The sequence below is a fragment of the Aquarana catesbeiana genome, linkage group LG05 (assembly GCF_042186555.1).
Source record: "Aquarana catesbeiana isolate 2022-GZ linkage group LG05, ASM4218655v1, whole genome shotgun sequence".
NCBI classification, from domain to species: Eukaryota; Metazoa; Chordata; class Amphibia; order Anura; family Ranidae; genus Aquarana; species Aquarana catesbeiana.
Window position 1 is genome coordinate 89,471,740 of NC_133328.1, and position 25,161 is coordinate 89,496,900.

Consider the following 25,161-nt stretch of genomic DNA (forward strand, 5'->3'; position numbering starts at 1 on the left):
AATATGGTGGAAAGCTCAGAAGGATGGAGGCTGTTCTAGTCTCAAAGGAAGGGGGGTAGGGGAATGACGTCTCCCTATGTACATACAGCAGTTTTGTTATGGAATGTCCAAAAAGCTCATGGTTAGTTGCCCACAAACTTTATTCCATAGAGTGTACACATACAGCATTTTGAATATTTAGCATTAATTAAAACGCATCATTGGCCTAATTGAATCTACTTAAACTACATTACAACTACTAAATGCAAAGCAGTTGTATAGAAAAGTATGTAAATGTCCCAAACACACCAGATTTATGTTGAAAAAAAATCACAGGTCAAAAAGACTCATGTTTTAGTTTTAAAGTGCAGTTTTGGTACAGCAGTAACCCCCACATGATCTCAATCCAACATTTCCATGATTCATGCTCACAGCTTTCAAAACAAACAAAAAAAAAAAAAAAAGCAGCCGGCAATGTTTAACAACATTGCTCAGTGCTAAAAGAGACAGATAAAAAGAAACAGTGGACTTGGAAGTGCAGTCGCTGTAGATCTGAGGGGAAGATCTGAAATGAGGGAAAGCTCTGCTGATTTGATCATCCAATCATGTGCAAGCAAAAATGCTTGCACATGATTGTGCAAAATATTTTAACACCTTTAACATATATTTACATGTTTAAAAAAAAAAAAATGAATTTTATTTCATTTGTAAAATAACTTTTCAAAGCTTTGTACCATTACTAACAGCTGAAGTGTAAAACAAAAAAGTTGTGGTAGGTATCTGTACTTCGTATCGGCGACAAAAAAAATAAAAAATAAAAAAAATAAATAAAAAAGGGAAGGAGAATATAACTTAATGGTAATTTTTTTTTTAGTTCTTTAAACATCACATTATTTTTCATTACATTTCTTTGATTGGAGCAAAGCGTACTCTGTCTTATTCGATAACCTAATGTTCAGGGGTTGTAAATCTTTAAAATAAAACAAAGTTTTTCAGAATCATGATCTTTATTCTAAGCAAAAAAATTGTGATTCTCATTTTATACAGAATCATGCAGCTCTAATCCTTAGGAGGACATTATTAATACTCTAAAATAAAGAACATCTAAAACTGCTGCATTCAGTAATTTCAGAGCAAACTGCCAACCACACCAACACTGAATAGCTTGCACTGGCTTTTCACTACATATTATTGGGTCTCAGAATGTTCCCCTTGTGCTGAGGATTGGTTATTGCCTTATCATCTGGGCATCAAGACCTCATCAACCAAAAGGTAAAGTGGGGCAAAAATAAATAAATAAATAAAATAAAAAGCACCCTTCCCACCATCCCCCAAATACTTATCTTGGCCCTGGAGCAGGTTGCCCCACAGCCTCAGTGGTCACTACCTCACACCCTGTCCTCTCGCCATAGCAAATGAATAAGATACTGTACTTTGCTAAGAACATGATGAAAAGGAAGTGAGGTAGCAGAATGGACCCCTATACACAAATCTATTCATAAAATACAGTACATTTGAGAACAACCCAAACATCCAATTAAAGAGACAGAGGCAAAAGTCAAATGATCCACAACCTTTAATAATAAAAAAAAAAAAAAAGTTATATACATCTATAAAGCATACCACAGAAATCCTACACATGAGGAACTGATAACCGAATCAAAATATATATATTTATTTTTGTAAATCCAGCATAGTGCAATATTTTTATTACCTTTTTCAACTTGGCTGACTTTGGTTCACAAACTTGCTACAAGTGTTGGCAACATAAAATCTGAACACCATATACACCACTTGGCTCTATATTTCTGAATCAGGAAAAAAAAAGTCCTTAGAAAAATGTAGAATCATAAACATGACAGCAACAAACAGTAGGGTTACCCAGTCCTCTTCAACTAATGTATGAATCCTAATACTTGGCCAATCTGTGTCTACATGGAGAGACAGACTATTGCAATACCAAATGTCTCCATTAGGTGGTAGTGAGAGGTTGTTTATTAAACAAATATGTGACACCATCAGAACAGTTGCCTTTCCTGACCTCTTTTTCTGCTTCAAATCTGCAATCATGTTTGGAACTTACTGGAAAAGGAAAAAAAAATAAAAAAAGGGGAAAGAAAAAAGAAGGTTCCGTTGGAACTCACTGGGCAGGGAAGATGGGCTAGGTAAAAATATTCTAGAAAATCAAGCTTTAAAGTGTCTCAAAAGTGTCACGAAACAAGACCGAACTTACACACAACTATAAAATGTAAGGATTTCTAGAGTCACAGTTACTTACACAGTTGCTTTACTTTTATGACCTTGCATTGTAAAATTTTATTTGTATTAAAATGTTATAATTACGTAATAAATAGCATATTTCCTTGTAGCCTTAAGGCATTGGTTTTAAGACTCTAAAATGGTTTATTTCAAGTTGTGTACTTGTAGGTACTAAGTGAATGATGATAGATAAGAGTTTTTTTTTTTTTGCAAAAGAAACAAGAGCTCAAAAAATTTTGGCAAGTTGAGTCAATAATTTTGCATCACTGTTGCAGCAAGAATGGAAACCAAAAGCAAGATTTCCTTGCATAAGTAAAATAGGTAAAGGCAACTTCACAAAGAAAATAAAATAAAATACATATACAAACAATAAATGGAGTACTTTACACTGAACTTTAACGTTACATAAAGACATAGAAATAAAAATTAAAAAAAAAAGTATTACAGGTAATAAAGTTATTGCTGACATGTAGAACTGTAAGCCTGTCAATCAAATAAGCTGCTTGAGGTGGAATCCTAAGGAAATTTGAAAAGCACATTGGATCAGGACACTCTGCGTGATAACAAATGGCTTCCTCCAGGCTCCCTCAGGACTGTGAAGCAATGCAATTACAAGGGCCTTTGGCAGCATCATCTTCTGGTGAAGTCTGGTATTGCAGTTTGACCATAAAAATTCTGAGAATTGCTATTTTACTGACTGGACTCCAGTATATCAAGTACTGTAAATAACAGCAAGAGGAGGGTCCCACTGTTCACATTGGGCCTGTGGAAATCAGGCCCAACTTATAAGGATAATCCCTAATAAATAAATAAAAAAAAAAAAAAAAAAAAGAAGTGTACCTGTCCACCAGAAACAGCAATTTTCTGACACGACATGGTTTTCACGCTATAATTTCCTTAGCATATAGGGACATGGGCTCATGCTAAAATGATTTTCTGACAGCCTGCAGGGTTACATAGGGGCTAGGCTTACGAATGTGTAGCCCCCTCCCATCCCCTTTGAATAGGAGACTGGTACATTTCAAATAGAAATAATTCCATATGCAGAAAATAATGCTAATTTATGAGGACCCTGGAATATCAAATATGTAGCTTCAAAGGGTGAAATAGAACATAAGAAATCCATTATGCTTCATCTTTGGTCTGAAAGCTCCTGAATTTTCAGGTTACCCCACTATGGCAATCACAACTGTAATCAGATGCTTTGTGATTTGATATTTCTGGGCCACCATATACCATTGGGGGGGGGGGATTAACAAAGGTCAACCAAAACCTGGAGTGAATTTCTTTCCTGAGACCACAGGTTGCAGTAAAGAAATTTGCTTGACTATTGCTAGTCACTATAACAGCCACTAGCAACAATCGCATGTAAAATCCAGCGGACTGCTTCTACCAAAAGTTGATCAATCAACTTTGGTACATTCAGCCTGCCCATACATGGTTTGAATCTCAAACCATCTATGGTCGGCTAAAGGCATAAAGTCTGCACTACTAAACTGAGAAGATGGAACTGATCCTGCTCCTAAGTAAACAAAGGGGGCACAAGCATAGTTGTTAATTAGGAGCAATCTGCTCTATTTTCTATACTGGAGCAGAAGCCGTTTGCTTTGGCTCCCTTTGACCTACCGCTCGGCTGAGTGTGAGGAGGAAGGCTGTTATCTCTGCATTTGTCAGGGTTAACATTCAGGCATATAGGCAGGAAAATAAGCTCTCCGTGTCTAGAGAGACAAGTGAGCTGACAGCAGATACTTCACATTCTGTACAACAGGTCCAATCTGGTGAAGATCTGCTGGGACTCTTAATAGAAAACTGCAGCAATCCCTTTGTTAATTAGGCGGGGCACCGGCATCAGTTTCCGTTTCACTCAAGAACTGTTGCAGACCTGAAACAGGTTTATCTACTTTGTCAAAGTGCCACAAATATAGTTAACACTTTATTAATTCCCCCAACATAAACCAGGATTTTCATTAAGCTCATCGCATTAAAAAGGGACACAAACATTGATTTTATTACACAGAAGAAATGACTGGTTGTAACCTGGAACCCAAAGTATTGTGTTGTTACAGAAGGTTTCTCATAAGTTAGTTTTGATCCATGTATGGAAAGCTATGCAAAAGCAAATGTAGAATTGTTAATGTCCCTTAAATAAGGAGATGCAATAAAAGAAAACATGCTACAGATTCCCTTGAAGTTATTTTAAACACATTGCACTTAGAATTGTTAAAAGGTTTGCTAATAAAAATTGTACTGAAATTGAACTGCATGTAATTAAATAAATTGCAATGAAAACTTGTGCTCAGAAATACTATAGAATATCCAAAACAAGAAAAAATGTTTAATGAAGTGGCAAATGCACTTTTCTCTTTACAAGGCAATCACAGACTGCAAATATTAATAAGGCTGTGAGACAAAAGACAGGGGTGGGGGGTCTCCTCTTCTCCCTGTAATAAATTTTTCTGCCAACAGAAAAATGGTGTGCATAAACGGCATGGAGAGTTATAGGGCCTGCAAACAGCTACTACATTTCATACACACCAACAGTTCTATTTGAATCTCTTCTGTGAGCTGCAATGCTCTTCTGCGGGGGAAAGCAATAGGAAGAACGAGGGTTACAATATCATCAACAGAAACTGTAGCCACAGTGTTCATTTTAGCGAGGCACAGCAAAGTGCATGCTTCTCTGAGCCCTCATGGATCTGAACTATTCAGCTGTAAACACTGATTTGGCTCTGGGCCTCAGAAGTCAATCAGAAAGCATTTAGATAGCAGTATCAGGAGAGTAAGCCTATGCAGCATGCAACAACCAAACAGATCACTACCTTCTGCTTATTCATCTAGAGCAGGTTTTATCAACACCAGTCCTCAAGGCGGGCCAACAGGTCATGTTTTCAAGATTTCCCTCAGATGAAACGGCTGTGGTAATTACTAAGACAGTGAAACTGATCAAATCACCTGTGCAAAATAACGGAGAGCCAGAAAACATGATCTGTTGGGGCGCCGTGAGGACTGGAGTTGAGGAACACTGATCTAGACAAGACTAATAAAAGAGCGTAAAAAGGCAAAATAAATAAAATTGGCTAAAATACCAGTGTATCCTGGAGAAAATGCTGCCCCAGTCTCACTTAAAGGAGAAGTCCAGCCTGAGCTTTTTAGGCTGGGCTTCTCCTCTGGGTCACAGGAGCGCAATTTGTTTTGCACTCCTGTCACCCATTTTCAGCAGAGAGCGGTCTGAAGTCTGCTCTCTGCTGATGTCACTGCCATCAGTTGAGGCAGCGGGTCATCCCAATTTCCAAGTCTGGAGCGCCAGCTGCCTTGATCTCCCCACCCCTCCACAGAGCTCAGCATTCCAGTGAGTGTGGAGAAGCAGAGAGGAGAGACACTGACTGACAGCAGCTTTTCTCTCGGGGATCTGTGAGAACCGAGCCATCAGCGATGTTCGGTGGCTCGGTTCTCGGTGCAGAGACAGCAGGGGACAGCTGCAGCATCGGTCTGATGCTCCATCCACCGAGGTAAGTATGAATCCAAAAAAAAAAAAAAAAAAAAAAAACCCCATACTTCTCTTTTAAGAACTGTTCAGACAGGCAAATTCATTGTAATCTGACCTAAGCCTTCAGACATGTGGCTTAGCATTTTCTCCATGAATAGTATTCCAGCCTTTCTTTCACTCTCAACACCTCCATCCCAAAATAAATTGTCAGAGAAGGAAAGAAAGGATCCGATTGGCTGCTACAGTCAACACAGACTGTCTTTATACCTCCAGATACTTTGCTAAAAGGCCTTGGGTAGAAGGTATGTTGTGCTTTGTAGATCCACCGCAGCTACAGAGCCAAAAGGTTGCATGACTGGCTTAAAAGATGAGAATACGCAGATTATTATCTTAAATCATTTGCCACAGGGCAAAGACAGATACTTCTTCTTCTGTATAGTTGGTCACTGGCCCGTTTTCAAATGTGAACAAAATGTTTTTCCAATTCTTGGCTATGTTGAGGTTGGACCAAAGCTTGGCTGGCATTAGATGCATCTCTGACTTTTCGCCCACAGCCTTATTTACCATTTAGATAAATAATAAACTCCTACTTAGTTACACTTCATCTTCTTCTCCCATTTAAGCACCTTGCACTTGTGAGGCTTTCATGGGACATGGTTGTTGCAAAGCTTTGTAATAGGCATGTCCTATTTCATCCCCTTAGAATGAAATCATAATACTGGTACGCTGTACTGGAAGCTGGCAAACAGCTTATTACACCATGCAAAAGAACACTTTGAAATTCTACTTCTAAAGTGACAGATTAACAAAACCTGCATCAATCATGGAAGAACAGATGAATTGCTGAACAAGTTTTTTCCCTCATATTGGCTCCACCAACAAAGTCCTGGTCTGGTGTAAAAATCCATGGAGCAATAATAAAAGTCCTGCATACCATAAATTGTAGTAATCAAATGACGAAGAAAATAGGCTTCACATTTTTAACGTGTTTGCACGTGGAAAGTTTGCAGGTTGTTACTCAGTAACATAGTGCAAGCTTTTACAACACCAGCATGATTCTTCTACAATATGGCCTTTTCTTGGATGCATCTAATCGGCATGTGCTTTTTCTGTGGGACCCTGCAATAAAACAACAATTTGGTTAATGGTCATTTTTTTTTTAGTTAAAGGAAATTTGCACCAAGTGATACAACTATTGCCCCCTTTCTGAACTTGCTGTCTTGGAGTTATTCAACTCAATGACTTGGAAAAAGTGGGCAGGAAATGGAAGTTTGAACTGCTCATTCTCAAGGACAGGACCTTTCCTGAAAGTAAAAATTTCTAGGTGTGGCACACAGTTTTAAAATGCTAAAAAAAGTGTGTTAAAAATTGCCTGGATCTCATTGCTACAGGTGAGAAGAACAATTTTCTTCAAGCTGACCTCCAGGCAAACAGCTAAATACACAGCTAAAATTTACACACGGAACAATAGTTTTACATGTCAATGAATTTCAAAGCTCTGCTGGAGATCCAGACATCCCTGCCAGAAAGTGTAGCCAGATCCTGAACCTCCCCACAGACCACACTGCAGTTAGGTTAACAGCCTGGTCCAGGACCCCACCAAACCTGAGATCAATATTGATTCAGGTACATATAGTAGTGATTGGGGAAAAAATAAAAAATAAAAAATTATGCTTTTTTTTTTTAAAAAAAATATTAAAGAAACTATAAAAAAAAAAACCAAACAAAAAAAAAACAAAGTCTATGGAATTGAAGGCATACTTGCTCGATGACTATTTTTCTGATCTGCGTACCTGCTTTGGGATAGCCAGGAAGCAGCTCACCTCTCACATGCTTAATCATAATTAAGGATGAGCTCAGGCGTGTTCGCAACCGCATGTGGAGAGCCTGCCAGGAAGTCGGCACTGCGCTAATCATAGGCAGTGTGACATTTCCTGATCTCTGCAGCCGCGAATCGGGAAAATGTCTCGCTGCCTGTGATTAGCACAGCGCAGACTTCCTGGCAGGCTCTCCATGTGCTCCTGCGAACACGCCTGAGCTCATACTTAATCATAATTAACCACTAAAACTTCTGGACAGCAGAATTATATTGTACAGGAAAGTAATGCAGTAAGACATCTGTCCTTTTCAGCAGATCAATGACAGGTTCTGTAATTCTCCTGGGTTGAGGCATGTTGGGATGCATTCCTAGAGGTTCTTGGAGGCTCCCTACTAAATAAACTTAAACCTTAAATCCAAATGGGGGGGGGGGGGCGGGAAGAAGGCAACAGATCACTGTACCAACACAAGCAATGTTGGTGCGATGATCTTCCCTGTTGTGGCAGGTGGTATGCCAGAACACACTAATCAGCACGAAAACAAGTGTTAGCAGGGGGTAGAAAAAAAAAAGTTAAAAAACGTCCATAGATTTGGCACCTGGGCTCAAAGGGAACTCGGGGGGGGGGGGGGGGGAACCATTTACCTAGATGGGATCAATGCTGCAGCTGTCCCTTGTTGGATCTACACCAAGAAATGAGCAGTCAAAGACCACTGATCGCTCAGTTCTTGGGTCCCCTCTGAGCACAGAGCGATGACTGGCAGTCACTACCCTTTGCTCTGCCCCTACAGTACTCACTGGAGTGCCAGACTGTGCAGGGGGCGGGAGCGGCCTTTGCTCAGGCCCTCAGCGGTGTACTGAGAGGCTGAGCCAGCTTTTGGTCAATTGTCTGGCTCGGGATCCCTGCAGAGCCTGGACCGGCTGTGATGTCAGCCGACAGCAAGCTTTAGCTCGTTATTGGCTAAATCTGGATCACAGGACTGCAGAACTAAGTGAACTAATTTGACTCACAGGAGATGTATGGCCAAAAGAGCTGTGGCCATACTGCAACACAACTTGCAAGAGCTGAACTAAAAAAAAAAAAAAAAAAAAAATAATAAAAGAAGACCACCATTTATATATACCATTGCTAGTTGTCGTCCTATATTTCCAACAGTCACGCCTCCAGAGAAGAATATGCAAGGCAGCCAGGAACGGATGTACAGAAAGTCTGGGGAGGTATACCTGAAACATACAAGGAAATATATAAAGTGAGTAAATCAAATTGCATAGGATTCAACAATACACAGGCACAGGCTGTCAAAGCAGAAATATTCTACTGCTACCATATTTGCACAATCAAAAATAAACACGATTGTAACATCATTAGTAAAAGAAGAAAGTATCTCAATAAGGTCCTTACACATTTTCTAAGTACAAAAGTGCTTACTTACTCCTAGACCCCAGACATGGCCTACATATAAACCTTATATCCAACAAAAATTTACACCCTACAACATATTCTAGAGAGGACAATGAGCTTTGAATTTAGAGACATGAAAGGCGCAGTTGTCACCCTTGTACAGTGGGGATCGAAAGTTTGGGCACCCCAGGTAAAAATGTGTATTAATGTGCATAACGAAGCCAAGGAAAGATGGAAAAATCTCCAAATGGCATCAAATTACAGATTAGACATTCCTATAATATGTCAAAAAAAAGTTAGATTTTATTTCCATCATTTACACTTTCAAAATTACAGAAAACAAAAAAATGGCGTCTGCAAAAATTTGGGCACCCTGCAGAATTTATAGCATGCACTGCCCCCTTTGCAAAGCTGAGACCTGCCAGTGTCATGGATTGTTCTCAATCATCATCTGGGAAGACCAGGTGATGTCAATCTTAAAGGTTTTAAATGGCCAGACTCATCTGACCTTGCCCCAACAATTAGCACCATGGGTTCTTCTAAGCAGTTGTCTAGAAAAAACTGAAAATAGTTGACGCTCACAAAGCTGGCTATAAGAAGATAGCAAAGCGTTTTCAGATGTCAATATCCTCTGTTCGAAATGTAATTAAGAAATGGCAGTCATCAGGAACAGTGGAAGTTAACGGAAGATCTGGAAGACCAAGAAAAATATCAGACAGAACAGCTCGCAGGATTGTGAGTAAAGCAATTCAAAACCCACGTTTGACTGCACGATCCCTCCAGAAAGATCTGGCACACACTGGAGTTGTGGAACACTATTCCACTATAAAGAGATACTTGTACAAATATGGTCTTCATGGAAGAGTCATCAGAAGAAAACCTCTTCTACGTACTCACCACAAAAATCAGCGTTTGAACTTTGCAAATGAACATATAGACAAGCCTGAGGCATTTTGGAAACAAGTTCTGTGGACCGATGAGGTTAAAATATAACTTTTTGGCCGGAATGAGCAAAGGTACGTTTGGAGAAGAAAGGGCACAGAATTTAACGAAAAGAACCTCTGTCCAACTGTTAAGCATGGGGGTGGATCAATCATGCTTTGAGGTTGTATTGCAGCCAGTGGCACAGGGAACATTTCACGAGAAGGAAAAATGGATTAAATAAAATTTCAGCAAATTTTGGATGGTAACTTGATGCCATCTGTGAAAAAGCTGAAGTTAAAGAGAGGATGGCTTCTACAAATGGATAATGATCCTAAACACACCTCAAAATCCACGGGGGATTACATCAAGAGGCGTAAACTGAAGGTTTTGCCATGGCCTTCACAATCTCCTGACCTCAACATTATTGAAAATCTATGGATATACCTTAAAACAGCAGTGTGTGACAGACAGCCCAGAAATCTCAAAGAACTGGAAGACTTCTGTAAGGAAGAATGGGCAAAGATACCTCAAACAAGAATTGAAAGACTCTTGGCTGGCTACAAAAAGCGTTTACAAGCTGTGATACTTGCCAAAGGGGGCAGTACAAGATATTAACTTTGCAGGGTGCCCAAACTTTTGCAGATGCCATTTTTTTGTTTTCTGTAATTTTGAAAGTGTAAATGATGGAAATAAAATCTAACTTTTTTTGACATATTATAAGAATGTCTAATCTGTAATTTGATGCCATTTGGAGATTTTTCCATCTTTCCTTGGCTTCGTTATGCACATTAATACACATTTTTACCTGGGGCGCCCAAACTTTCGATCCCCACTGTAGTTTGGGTTGGTAAAAATTAAGGGCTGATTTCAGAGGTTGGGATAAGTGTCAGGATGAGAGTAGATTAAAAAGGGGTTGTAAAGGTACGTGTTTTTTCACCTTAATGCATTCTATGCATTAAGGTGAAAATAAAAAACAAACCGGCAGTCACCGGTCCCCTAGTTTTACTTAGCCGAGCCCCGAATTTCCGTCTGCATGTCCCCATCGTCAGTCTCTCCACGGGTTCCCGGCTCTTGATTGGATAGATTGATAGCAGCGCAGCCATTGGCTCCCGCTGCTGTCAATCAAATCCAATGACGTGGGTGTGGAGGCCGAGTTCTGCATTCAGCCTCTATGGATGCCGAATGCTGGCCTCGGGAGCGCTCCCCCGCAAGGTAACCCCCTCGGGAGAGCGCTTCTCCAAGGGGGGAGGGTTATCTAATGCGGGGTGGAGCCGAAAGAGCCACCAGGGGACCCCACAAATGGATGTTCAGGGCCACTCTGTGCAAAACGAGCTGCACAGTGGAGGTAAGCATGACTTTTTTTTATTTAAAAAAAAATAAACAATCTTTTAGTATCAGTATAAGTATAAGGGTGCTTTTATGCTAGGGATACTCTGAGATTTATTTTTTTTAACCAGAACAGATGCACACCAGGATACCATTGCAAAAACTACAGAGTGCCAAAAACCAACACAAAAATTATATAAAATGTTGCAACATGGAGGATACTTACTGGTACACTCCGTTGTATACAAGAAACTGTGTTATGAGTGTTGCAAGAAAGGCTATTGTGATTCCTAGTCCAAGACCACTGCGTGAGCGGTCAAAGGTCCACCAAAGGCCCAGAGACAAGGCTGCTAGTGTTAATGACAGCTGAACATTATTTGCAAAATCCAGTTTCTGGAGGAGTATAATGTTAAGGAGAAGACTCACTATCATATTATCATCCAATAATCCTAGACACACTCGGTTTCATATAAAATCACATTTAAAAAAAGGGAAAAAAAAAAAAAAAAAAACAGAAAAAACACCAACCCAAAAACATTTCCTAAATTTTTCAAACAGATGACACCGAAACATCAAGCATCTACTGTCTAACCTGCCTGAAAAGAACAGGAAATAGTTGCCCTTTTTCCTAACAGCAACTCGGCATTTTTTTTTTTTTTCTTTTTAGCTTAGGTGACTTAATTTCTATATGAACAGAAATCTAATTCCTGGATAATTCTGCAAATGAAATGTGCTGAAGTTGAAAGCCTACTTAGGTACTTAATGACTAAGAACAAACCGATGCATAAATATACATTCTTGTACTAACTGAACATGCTTGTTTATGCACTAACAGGTTCATCCTGCTTTAAAAGTGGATGTAAACACTATGTGTGAGCTGATTGGAGGATAGGCACCCCCCATAGGCAGAAGAACAAAGAAACTTGCAGAGCTGTGCTGTGAATAGACCACCTCTCTGCTTATCTATCTCCAAGTTCCATCCCCGACACAAATTTCTATCTGCTTTTATCTCGGGTGTCGGAGAGCTTGTCAGAAGTTATCATGCTGATAACAGAGGAACAGTGTAGCAGAAAGACACAGGACCTCGGGCTTTGGAGAGAGATAGGTAAACACTACAGATATGTGCCCAGGTCAGATTTCATAAATGGGGTTTACATCCACTTTAAGGGGAACAGCAGCATCCATGTAAGAAATACTGGGCTATTTTTCCACTGAGAGCCTGTACAGATTGCATGGCACTGATAGAAAATCAGATCTGTCACTGGGCCACATCACTGCAAATTAGTGGAGGAACACTTGTATTAGTCGCTATGAATTCTAGATTTTAGAAGAGCTGGATGCGATCCTAGGCACAGAATATAACCGACTAATATTTAAAAAAGGTAACACCAGAACTTGTTTATTCAGGGAATATATGATTGAATTTAAGGATCAGGGAGGATTTTTCCCCCTATTGGAGCAAATTAACCATGCTTTATAAGAGTTTTTAAGCCTTCCTCTGGATCAACTGTGGGTGTTTGGCTCTATATATGGAGGGTTTTCAATTTATTCATTTTTTCCCCCTTTTTGTTGAACAAAAATGACTTTTTTCAACTTAAATATGCAACAATAAAACCTGATAAGCAGCATAATCTCTGCATTCATGTTGTTACTTGAGTGTATAAAAATGTAGACATTCTAACCAGCTCTTACCAACATTTAAACAATGTTTAAAGGCTTTTCTTTTTATGCAGGTTAAAAGGATACTGCGCTAGCATGATTAATGCCGACAAAAACTGCTATACATCTCATGACGCTGGCCCATTCTCTCTTGAACTTGTGTGGTTCTCCAAGATGGCTGTCGATGCAAGGATAGAGAAGGCCAACAACAGCTGGAAAAAACAAAAAACAAACCTTAAATATATGTTCCAGAACTTTCTAATTATTACTTTCATTAGTGGTATTAAAAACACACAAGAAAAGTTAAATGGAAGCCAACAGTCTTTAAAATCCAAAATGCGCTTTATTATGTACATACCGTATTTATCAGCGTATAACACACACTTTTTTCCCCCTTAAAATCAGGGGAAAATCGTGGGTGCGTGTTATACGCCGATCTCCGCTGATTGTGAGCGGAGCGATCGCGCCGAGATACACATAGCCGAATGTACTCTGCTCTTCTTGGCTCCGCTCACAGTCATGCCCAGCCCCACCATTGGACCTGTGTTATGTCCATCATAGGGCGGGACTGGGCGTGACTGTGAGCGGAGCCGAGAAGAGTCGCGTACACTTGGCTATGTGTATCTCGGCGGCTCTCGCTCTGCTCCGCCGAGTCCCTGCGATCTCCGTGACGCCATATTTAAATCTTAACAAGGCTGCAATGGACACTAGGGAAGGCTGCACTGGGGCAAGGCTGCAATGGACGCTGGGAAAGGCTGCACTGACAAGGCTGCACTGACAGGCATTTAAATGTAAGTTTTTTTTCCTTAAACTTCCCTCCTTAACTTGGGGTGCGTGTTATACGCCGATAAATACAGTATATGTTTCAGCAAATGAATTCCCGAAAAATACGTTTATATAAGACTCTTTTTTTCAGCATTTTTTGCATGTCATTGCTGCCGATCTCCGGTAGCTACTTTTGCTCTATATGCATTTACTCCAAGAGGTAGCTACAGGTCATTGTTCAGTGGGAACTTACTGATGGTGACAACAGAGAAGCATGTCCGAGCATGTGACAGGGTGACAAAGTGGGAGCACAAAAAATTTAAGATAGCGTTGTCACCCTATAGAACAGTAAGTAGCTGAACAAGGACCTTCATGCTATTTGAAAAGATTAAAAAGACTTTTGAAATGACATTAACATGGTAAATAATGAGATTTTAGTGACTAGGTTTATTTCATTATAAAATGGATAGCTATTAAAGCTTTTAGAAGTGCCTGCACACAACTAGCTGGTTTAATTGATTCTTACATACCTAAAATACCAAAAAGTTTGGAACCAGCAAAAGCTCCAGCACTTCCGTGTTGTGATAGAGCATGCCCCTGTCTACCTCCTTCCCTACAGTTGCCCATGCTTTATATCCAGTTGGAGAGGTACTGGCAGCAAAATTGCAAGGTTTTCAAATAAACAAATGAAAGATAAAAGAAAAAAGAAAAAAACAAAACAAAACAAAAAAAAAAACCCTCTCAGTAGAAACCATATCTTCTTTATGTGATCCCCCTTGCCTCTATTACTAATATTTTCGATGGCAAGTGACTAAGAAAATCTGCATCATAATGACCTCCATCTACACAATGCTAGAGGTTTGCGGACTCATTGGAATGACTGACAGGTATTCTCAGAAGGAGCAGAGAGGCTCAAAGTTTTTATTTTTGGGGATGACGGGTTACTTTTAATGAGGCCAGTAAAAACAAATCTGAATACAACTAAACTTAGGCGGACTGTTATGTTATTTGAACTGCTGATCTGCATGCCATATGCTTTTCTCAGCCTTACATTTTAGGAGGTTTAAGTTTAATTTATTTAATAATATTTAATTATCTCTGTTCTTAATATGGAATATAAATATAAAACAGATGAATCACTATGAAAGATAGTTTTCAGAACAAGACTCAGTTTTATATACACTTTAATACTATACTTTTATATACTCTATATATATTTAGACACATTAAAACATTAAGCAAGCAAATAAAAAAAAAAAAAATAATAAAATTCTCAGACATCTTATTTTTCACTTTCGGTGTCTCTAGGGATATTTATGGCAGGTCTGGCAGGCAAATATTTCTCCTCCTATGATTACTTCCTTATTTTCGCTTTCCCAGTAATGGTATGTTAAACACGAAGGCCAATGAAGTCTGAGGCAGGCAGCTCACCAGTTCAGGGGGTGGCCAATCACAAGGCTCAGAGCTTACAACATTTCCTGTGCTATCTAGAGTATGCCAAGCAGACATCTGCAGTCAGGAGGAGCAGCGATTCTAATCCTCATATTGAGTTTCAGCCTTATAGTTTGCCCTATGGTGCAAGCTGATTACAAATTAAAAAAAAAGGCAGAAGGATGTTTAATGAATCACTCTTGATATGCATTACACATTATATAAGGAATACAATTTTTACAGTAATAATCAAATATGACAAGTCATCACTGGAGACAATAAAACAAGCTGTAACTGCAAGAGATAAAACAGGGTTCCTTGTCTGTTTAGCTGTGCTGATCCACACAGGCTTAAAGAAAGGGCACAAAGAAAACAATTCCTCTGTCCACACCATACAAGTGCAGCATGTCTGTATTCTTACACAGCGCAACACATTTCATCACATTTTGCCACAAAGTGCTGTGTTGCATAAAGTTATATGAAGTGTCTTTTTTGTGACATTATAATAAAGTATTGCACCCTATACAACATTCACCAACATACAGAGGTTTTAGTATGCAAGCTGGTGTGAATGAGCAATACTATACTAGTAGAGATACAGATTCTTTATAGAGTTCCTGCTCACTCTACTACACAATCTGACTCAATTATAAAGGGGCTAATAAAAGGGAAGTGGTCACAAGACAAAACTCCTGTGTGAGAAGCCTCAGAAAGAATCGGACAACCTCAGCCTCTTGAAGCAACAACTTGCTGCTTCATGGCAGTGATATCCCTTCCTGGGAAAAAAAAAAAAAAAAATAATACACTTGGCTGTTCTACTACATGAATTCTGGAAGTTAATAAAACGTCAGCTTCCATCTGAGGATTCTCACGCAGGTGCTTCATAACAGGTTGTCATTACTAAGAGGCTACATACACTGTACAAAGTGACAAGATCATGTTACCAATAATGCAGGTAAGTAGTCCCTGAGATGAGCAATGCAAATCTTACAGAGACCACTTGCATCCAATCCACACACACCACAATTTCAGAGAAAACTATGTATTATGTTTCCACTTGGCACTTATTAGTGCAGACGCACATAAATGGAACTCAGCGTTATTCAAAGAGGTCAATGAGCCCAGGGACATCCACATAGCTGACTCTAGGACCGATCAGTGATTATCTTTTGGAATGGCATTATACAGCATGGCTGATGCGCACAGGGCAAGGAAACTCCAAAACTGCAACAAAAACCGGGGCAGCACAATGGCTCATATCAGCCTTGCAGCACTGGGGTTCCTGGTTAAAATCCATTCAGAACACTATCTGCATGTTCTCCCCCACACTACAAAGACATGTTGGAAGGTTAATTGGCTTTTTACCCCAAACTGGCCCTAGTATGTGCATGTACTGAATGTATGCAGGTGAGATAGACACTTTCGATTGTAAGCTCCTTGAGGACTGATGCGGATGTACAGTATGTTAAGTGGCTGTGTAAATTGTTGAGCATAAATACCAGTAATAATATTAATAACAACCTGTGGAGAATATATAAAAACACACACACACACACACACACACTATGGGTTAAATGAGAGAAAATCTAGTTGTGTATGGCTAACGTTAGACAAGCCACCAAGAGTCAGACAAGAGACCCGGTCATGGTTCTTGCCCTGCAGTAACAGCACAAATCTGGTACTTTTACATTTCTCTTTTGAGCGGCTCAACTCACAGAAAGACCTTCTAATAAGTTGGAAATAAGAGAAAAGACTCCCTTTACACTAGTATTAAGAAGTCAGAAACAGTACAACCATTGCAAGAGATGCTCAAAATCCAGAGCATGTGGTGTTACTATTGGACTGTATATGACCTTTAAAGGTTAAACTTAACTTTAAAGCATGAATGTTCCTAAAAAATAAATAAATAAATAAATAACAACATTTGGAATTTTTTTTTTTTTTTTTTACTCACCTCTAAATGGCTGTTGCTAGGGGGTCCCTCGTATTCTGCCTCCTTCAGTGCCTGGGCTGGTGACATCACTTCCCCTCGGCGGAGGAAAGGCTCAGCTCTGCCCCCTCCCTTTTGTCAATCATCTGGGACACATTACAGGTCCCAGATGACTGAGTGGCCAATCACAGCACGCGGCACCGCTTGCGCATGCGCAGTGGGTGCCCGGCTGTGAAGCCACAGCCGGCACCCACAGTTGCAATGCCGGCGCCGCCGAACGGAGGGGGAGACGAGCGGGGCTTCCATCCCCCGCATCGCTTGGACCGCGGGACAGGTAAGTGTCCGTTTATTAATTCTGCTTTAACATCTCCCCCCTCCTCTCATACTTTTGTATTTTTTTTTTTTTTTTTAGAGAGAGCGCGGGTACCTGGTTTTTGCAGGCACCCGCCCCCACTTCCACTTTGACTGCCTAGGACAGGGATATGCAATTAGTGGAGCTCCAGCTATTGCAAAACTACAAGTCCCAACATGCCTCTGGGTGTCATGCTTGTGGCTGTCAGATTCTTGCTATGCCTTATGGGACTTGTAGTTCTGCAACAGCTGGAGGTCCGCAAGTTGCATATCCCTGGCCTAGGAAATGAGAGTGGAAGCAATCCCCCCCCCCCCGCAAGCTTCTGGGGCACATCACACATCCCAGAAGGTTGCAGGTCCTTTCACAAGCATGCCTTGTGCTTGCACAGTAGGGAGGCCACAAGGAGTCACAGCTGGCTTCTCTTAATAAACACAGCAGGGACGAAAGACTGGCAAACAAGTAGCCCTGTCGAGGACATCGCTGAATCCTTGGAGCAGCTACAGTATTTTTTGATTAATTTTTTTTTTTTTGGTTAAGACTGAAGACTTGTTCACACTTGACTAAATTTCTAACGCTTAACAAACGCTCCTATAGCATTAAAATGCAAGTCTAAAATGCTCTCCAAATGCCCTATGGGTACTTGTGAAACGTTTGAGGAGCATGTATGGAGTGTTAAAAGCACCCCACAAATGCCTGTTCCATTACAGCAAATGAACTAATCTCAAAGCCCCACAATTGCCTGCCAGAGCATTTGCGAGGCGTTACCATAGACTTGAATGGGAAGAGTTGAAAGGCTTCTAAGGCCTTCTGACACAACACGAGGCTTCAACTATGAAGCGATGCGTCGCTAACGCTTTGTGTTTTGATAGCATGAACAGCACTGTGTGCTGTCTATTGTATCTTGTGCATAGGCATTTGAGGGGCATTTTTAAACCCTCAAATACCTGCTTTTAATGCCAGTGTGAACTTAGCCTTAAAGTGGAAGTTAACCCTCCTATAGTTTTTAGCCAAGGAAGCGGATATCTTGGCCTCGGTTTAATTTTCAACTGCCATGATGCTGCACATGTGATCAGTTATGACACCAGCCATTGGATGATTTGACAGTTTGGTTGAGGACACAAGTAAATGTGACAGCTATGTTCGCGGCACGCTCCGGGAATGTAACTGCTTTTTGAAACTGTTAAAATCAATTAGTTTACTTGTGCTTAACTCAGAAAAGTGACAGGTACAATTTAGCTTCTATGGGCAGGACCTTTGCTCTCTTGTCCCCTTGCTTTCATTTACCTGCCGGGTTCCTCTAACTCCTGTAGAGCCTAGTAGCAAGAGCTCTATCACTGAACACAAACAATTTGATCTACCAATTGTATCATCAGTAATACACTACAGCCTGTCCAGCTGTGGCTTTGTGTAATACTTACCAGCTGCAGTGCCACAGCAAGGAGGCACCCACCATGCGGAGGAAAATATTGTCGCGATGACCTCTTCAGGAAATAGCGTCACATGCCTTTGAACCTGGAGAAGATTAAGCACCAAGGCAAGAAAAACGCCAACAGTAAAGAGGACCACACTTCTCCGGATCAGGCTGCGGCCTTTGCTGCTGGCTAAGGTGCTGTAGGCCAAAGTAATGAGGGAGTTTAGGGAGGACATGGCTTCTCCAATTCTGCGGGCAAGCCAAATGCTTATCTTTGGGTCGTTCTTGTCTCTTCCTCTGGCGCAAGAGCAACTCCAGCAGTGCTCCTCGAGTCTTGGCATTTGTTTAAGAGGTAGCTGCGGGAAAGAAAAATATAAAAAAAAAAAAAAAATTATATATACATCCATCTCAATGGTCAGATCACATAAAGTTAAAGTGGAACATTTCTGAGTGATTTCCCTTAACATCCGTGGTGACTAAAACATTTATCGGCTTATCTTAATTTAAAGTGGTTGTTAAGATCAGACAGGAAATATGAACAAAGCATATCCCTCTATAGTGTGTACTTGTCTCAATTAGGAGCACCAAATGTCATTTCTGTCTGCCGCTTCATTCCTTTGCTATCAGCAAGAGTCACTTCTGACAAGTTGTCCCGACACCAAGAGAAAAATAGTGACAGGGGAAGGGGGGGGGGGGGGGTAGGGTTAGGGGGGTCAGTTCCCTCCAATCAGCTCTCACAGCCCCCTTACTGATTTCTGCATAGTGTAATATCAGCTCTCCGCCTCATTTCTGACAGCTCAGGCAAGCTTTATAAATTCTGCATTTTAAAAGGCAGAGGAGAGATGGTTGCAGATCAGCACAACTTAATTCAGAGGATTGGTTTCATCTCTGTATCACCTGAGGCCAGTCACTTCACTTGGTGTACCTAAGGGTTTTAAACCACTTCACCCTCTTCGTATCCCCTCCCATTGGCCTGTCAACTAGGTCTTAAAGCGGAGGTTAAAAAAAAAAAAAAAAAAAAAAAAAATTAAAAGCCAGCAGCTACAAATACTGCAGCTGCTGACTTTTAATATATGGACACTTACCTGTCCAGGGAGCCCGCGATGTCGGCAGCCAAAGCTGATCCGTCCTTCGGCTGCTGCAGCCGCCATCCTCGGTAAGGGAATAAGAAAGTGAAGCCGTGGGGCTTCACTTCTTGGCTCCCTACTGTGCATGCACGAGTCGCGCATCCTCTAAGGTCCCTGCTGTGTCTCTCAGAATACAGCGGGGGGGGGGGGGGAGGACAGGGTAGGCGCCGGAAGTGGCATAGATCACCGCAAGCGCCGCGGTGATCTATGCCAGGAAGTGCAAATACCTGTATTAGACAGGTACCTGCTGCCTCCTCCCCCTGAAAGGTGCCAAATGTGACACGGGGGGGGGGGGGGGGGGGGATCCAAAAAGTGGAAGTTACATCAATTTTGGGTGGAGTGATTTGAAAAAAAAAAAAACAAATAAATAAAACGAGCCTTTACAAACATGTTATACTTACCTCCTCTGTGCAGTTGGTTTTGAACAGAGCAGCCTAGAGCCTCCTCTTCTCGGGTCCCTCTTTGCTGCTCCTAGCCCTCTCTCCTTTGAGTGCCCCTCAGCCAGCAGCTTGCTACAGGGGGCAGTTAAGCCCAGTCAGAGCTCCGTATATCCATTCAGACACAGAACCCCGACCCCTCTCTCCTCTGATTGGCTGACTGACTTTGATTGACAGCCGCGGAAGCCATTGGCGCAGTTGCTCTGTCTCAGCCAATCAGGAGGAGGAGTGTACTGGTTGGCTGAGGGGATCGTGGACATCGCTGGAGAGAGAAGGGGTGCGGGTAGGCAATTGGGGGATGTTGTGGGGGCTGCTACACACAGGTTTTTTTATCTTAATGCATAGAATTGTCTTTACAACTCCTTTAATGCAAGGAGACAGGGAGTAGTTCCAGATCATGTGATTGGTCACATGATCAGGAGAGTGTCCCACCAGCTACCGATCACAGATACCGGGAGTTGTCTGACAGCTTAGTCAGTGCTGGGAACACACTCAGGACAGAAACCTCAGCCTCCATGAACACATATGTGCAGCATGTGAATGCTAAAGCACACATACGTTACATGGTTGGCCAGAAGGATAAGAAACAGGTAGGTCTTACAATATGTCTGCTTCTTCTGAAATGGCTACTTTTCTACTTTCCCTTATCACCGGATTCCCCAATTGCTGGCCCCAATTTCTGTTGTAAGGGTGGCTCCTTGGCTTGCAGGGTCCTATGAAGAATATTACAGCTGCCACCTGTGCTGGACACATGCAGTCAGCCCAGAGGGCTAGAAACTAGGACACATACGCAAGGGTACCAGGGATGATGGGACAGGTAGTCACTTGACTGTTCTTTTTAGATAATAGGCTCTAATGAGCCTGGCCCTCAGATGCCTCTTGATTTGAACTGTATTATAACTGTACTGTCTGCCTCTACTTTGTAAAGCATTGTGCAAATGGCTGGTGCTACACAAATCCTTTAATATAATCATGGAGGGGAGTAATCAGGAGACTTATTTTACATTCAGAGTGTGTGCTCCCCAACTAGAAGTTCAGGAAAGCAGCACAGAGGAAGCTGGAGGCTGGGTCAGTAAAATGAATTAATGTGAGTGTTTTCTGGCCTTATTATAAACAATAATTAACTATTCAGTGTTTAATAGATGAAAAGGAATGTACTTGTAATAAACAAATCTGAGACTTTAGTATTACTTTAATAGGCATCTGCCATTTTTATTTGTTTGATACCTGGACAGGACAAGCGCTGTGTGTGCAAGAAACCACCTTCAACTTCACCACTTACTATGGAGGACCCCAAACTTTTACAAACTAACATTATTAGCGCAGACCTCTATGTTTATATGTCCTTTCATGAATATAAATCGTTACATCGGTTAGTCAAGGTTAATGACGATCTGACTAAACGCTTATAAAAAGGTAAATGTTTAGCAAACCTGGATAATTTGTCATATCCACATCTCCATCTGTCTACTCATGAATGACCAACCCCCCCCTCCCCCCCATTTTCTGGCGTCATAGTTTGTGAAGTCATTCAGCGATATGAATCTCCGGAGTGACTGGATAATCAATAGTTTCCATTACTGGGATCTCCGCACTGTGACATCAAACTCCATTCATTGCGATTTATCAATGGAGGACTAAAGAAGCCGTGTGCTGACTGTTATCCCCAGACACAGAGTTAAAATCATTACTTTATAGACTCCGAAATGTGCACACCGTGACCATACAATAATTCACCCCCCCCTTGCCTTGCAGAATATATGTGCACCAATGACTTTATTGTGTCTCTATGACATGGAACAAAGAAGTCCTGTAGTCTGCTGTATACTGTGTCCTGGGTTCTGTGCCATGCCTTACCCAACCCCCTCCAAAACCTTAACTCTGTCCTGCTGGGAGTATAGGGGTTCCATGGAGGTGATCTGCCTCCTCTGTCACATTTTAACCAAAGTACAGTGTAGATTATCCGCTTACTACATGCTGAAGGAAGAGATCACGAATCACTGATCATCAGGGAAAACCACCATAATATCAGGTGGAACATCTATCTGGTCCATGCCTGTAGCTGGCGAACAGCTGTAGACTTCACTGGCTGCAGATTACTGACCAATCATGACCCATAACTGGTCCTGAATGAAGCCGTGCCATCACCCACCATAAGCCACTTAGTGCCAGCTTTACTTTCAGCCAGATCAACCACCATGGGAGCGACTTCTTATCAAAGCAGTGATGTGTGCCCTCACAGGGCAGCCAATCAGAGCCCAGCTAGCGTCCGTTTGGGGTAAGTAGGCCATGGACCAGAGAATGACCCCCCTCCCCCCGCTGTCAGGCAATTGTCACTCTCATCATGTCCAGCTACTCTGGTGATGTCAGGGAATACTAAGATGTGTAGTCCCCCCCCCCCCCCCCCATCTACTGTAGAGGCCGGGGGCCAATAAAAGGTCATCCGTCATCAGCTGCTACAGGTTCTGATGTGTATGAAAAGTACAGATCATGGCAGTGTATGTAATACAACAGTATGGTGCTAAAACAACCCCCTACCCCAGGCTTTAGCACCAGCCCAGCTGTATGGTACCAGTCCAATACTGTGCCATACAATCACCCCCCCCCCCCCCCTCCCAATGATATCACTGACTACCCATATGGCAGCACAGAACCCATTCCAACCTGGCAGTACAATGCCCCCCACCTTGTCATTATTCCAACACACTGACATGACCTCTCCAACTACAGTACCAGAGTACAGTTACAGGGCAGTACAACCCCCCCCCCCCCCTTCAGATCCCTGCTACATGGATCACCCCCCCCCACACACACACACACACACACACACACACACACACACACACACATATATATGGCAGCACAGAGCCCATTCCAACAATGGCATGACCCCAACCCAGCAACATGCCAATGTGACAGCACCCCCCCCCCCCCCTTCAAATACAGCTATATAAAAGCACAACCCCCCCCCCTCTACATGGCAGCATCCTGACACAACAGAATGGCAAAGCACTGCTCCCCACCATACAACACCTAGTAATGGGGCAGAACCTATAGTAACATTACCCCCCCCCCCTCTCCAGATATATGGCAGCACAGTGCCATCATCACAGGCAATGCACCCCAATATAGATAGCAATGGGGCAGTAGACCCCCCCCATATCACTATGTAGACATATGGCACAAGCACAGTGCCCATTCCAGCAGTGCCACCATCCCAACCAGCACCATGGCACCCCCCATATACAGCAGTACAATGCCCCCCACCATGACATTCCAACACAATAGTAACATGCCCCCCCCCCCCTCCACTATGACACCAATACAGGTACAGTACAAACCCCCCCCCTTCACCAACCAGGCATATGGCAACATAGTGCCCACCTCAGCACCATAGAAAACAGTACAATTACCCCCAGACATATGGCAGCACAGTGCCCATTCCACCCCCATACATCTAGGGGGACACACAGAACCCACCAATACACTTCTATGGCAGTACAATCTCACCGGTCAGAGGGGGCACAGGTCGGTAGGTGTCCGGTCAGTGAATGTCTCCTGTGAGCTCCTCTATAAATATGAGTCTCTCAGGGTGAAGTGCGGCTCCTCCCGCCCCCAGGTAGATCTGTTCTGTCCTCCTCTGTCCTCCTATGCCCCGCTCCCTCCCTCCTCCTCCTCCTCACTGAATCAGACGGAGGAGGGGGAGCCTCACCGGCCCCGACCCAAAACAACATGCGTGTCTGGTGAGGCGCCAGCAGCCAATCAGCGGCGGCTGCCCATATGACGTAGCGGACACACCACACACCTTCCTTCTCTGGGAAGAAAAAAAAATCAAAACAAGAGGCGGCGACGCGCAGAGTGAGGAACAGCTGGAGGATGAGGGATTTCCCGCCATATCCTGGGAGCCTTTTCCTTCAGGCCAGTGACCCCGGACACGAGATCTCTCCTGGTGTCCAATCAGGGCTGTGGGGTTCAGGATTGGAGGATTGGGCACCCACACTGTGCCAGAACTGGGTTTACAGTGGGAGGGGCTTAAAACACCAAACAACACTATATATATATATATATATATATATATATATATATATATATATATATATATATATATATATATATAAGCATGGTACAGTGGTAAGGATTGTGTCTATACAGCTCAGTGGTCAGGAGTATGTCATATACAGCCCATCATACAGGGTGCAGTGGTCAGGAATATTTAATATACAGTACAGGGTGCAGTGGTCATTACTATGTCATATACAGCCCATAGGACAGGGTGTAGTGGTCAGGTGTATGTCATATACAGCCCAGGGTGCAGTGGTCAAGAGTATGTCATATACAGCCCAGGGTGTAGTGGTCAGGAGTATGCCATATACAGCCCAGGGTGCAGTGCTCAGGAGTATGTCACATACAGCCCAGGGTGCAGTGCTCAGGAGTATGTCACATACAGCCCAGGGTGCAGTGGTCAGGAGTATGTCACATACAGCCCAGGGTGCAGTGGTCAGGAGTATGTCATATAAAACCCAGCACACAGAGTGCAGTGGTCAGGAGCATATAATATACAGCCCAGTGTATAGGGTGCAGTGGTCAGGAGTATGTCATATACAGCCCCAAACAGAAGCGTGTCATGCATACATTTCGGTGTACAGGGGGTAGTGGTCAGGATTATGTCACAGACAGCCCAGGGTGTAGTGGTCAGGAGTATGTCACATACAGCCCAAGGTGCAGTGGTCAGGAGTATGTCACATACAGCCCAAGGTGCAGTGGTCAGGAGTATGTCACATACAGCCCCAAACAGAAGTGTGTCATGCATACACTCCTTTGTACAGAGGGCAGTGGTCAGGAGTATGTCACATACA

General features: G+C 42.3%; 1 protein-coding gene across 1 annotated transcript; it reads right to left on the bottom strand.

Annotated features, from left to right (window-relative positions):
• Positions 1–1,537: 1,537 nt before the first annotated feature.
• INSIG1 (insulin induced gene 1) lies at positions 1,538–23,971 on the bottom strand. The gene is made up of 6 exons (XM_073629958.1): positions 23,816–23,971; positions 18,749–19,097; positions 12,940–13,064; positions 11,420–11,586; positions 8,666–8,765; positions 1,538–6,844 (listed from the first exon to the last, which is right to left on the bottom strand). Exons 2-6 carry the CDS (start codon positions 19,080–19,082, stop codon positions 6,815–6,817), a joined length of 756 nt encoding a protein of 251 aa, XP_073486059.1. The 5' UTR covers positions 19,083–19,097; positions 23,816–23,971; the 3' UTR covers positions 1,538–6,814.
• Between the last annotated feature and the right edge of the window lie 1,190 nt (positions 23,972–25,161).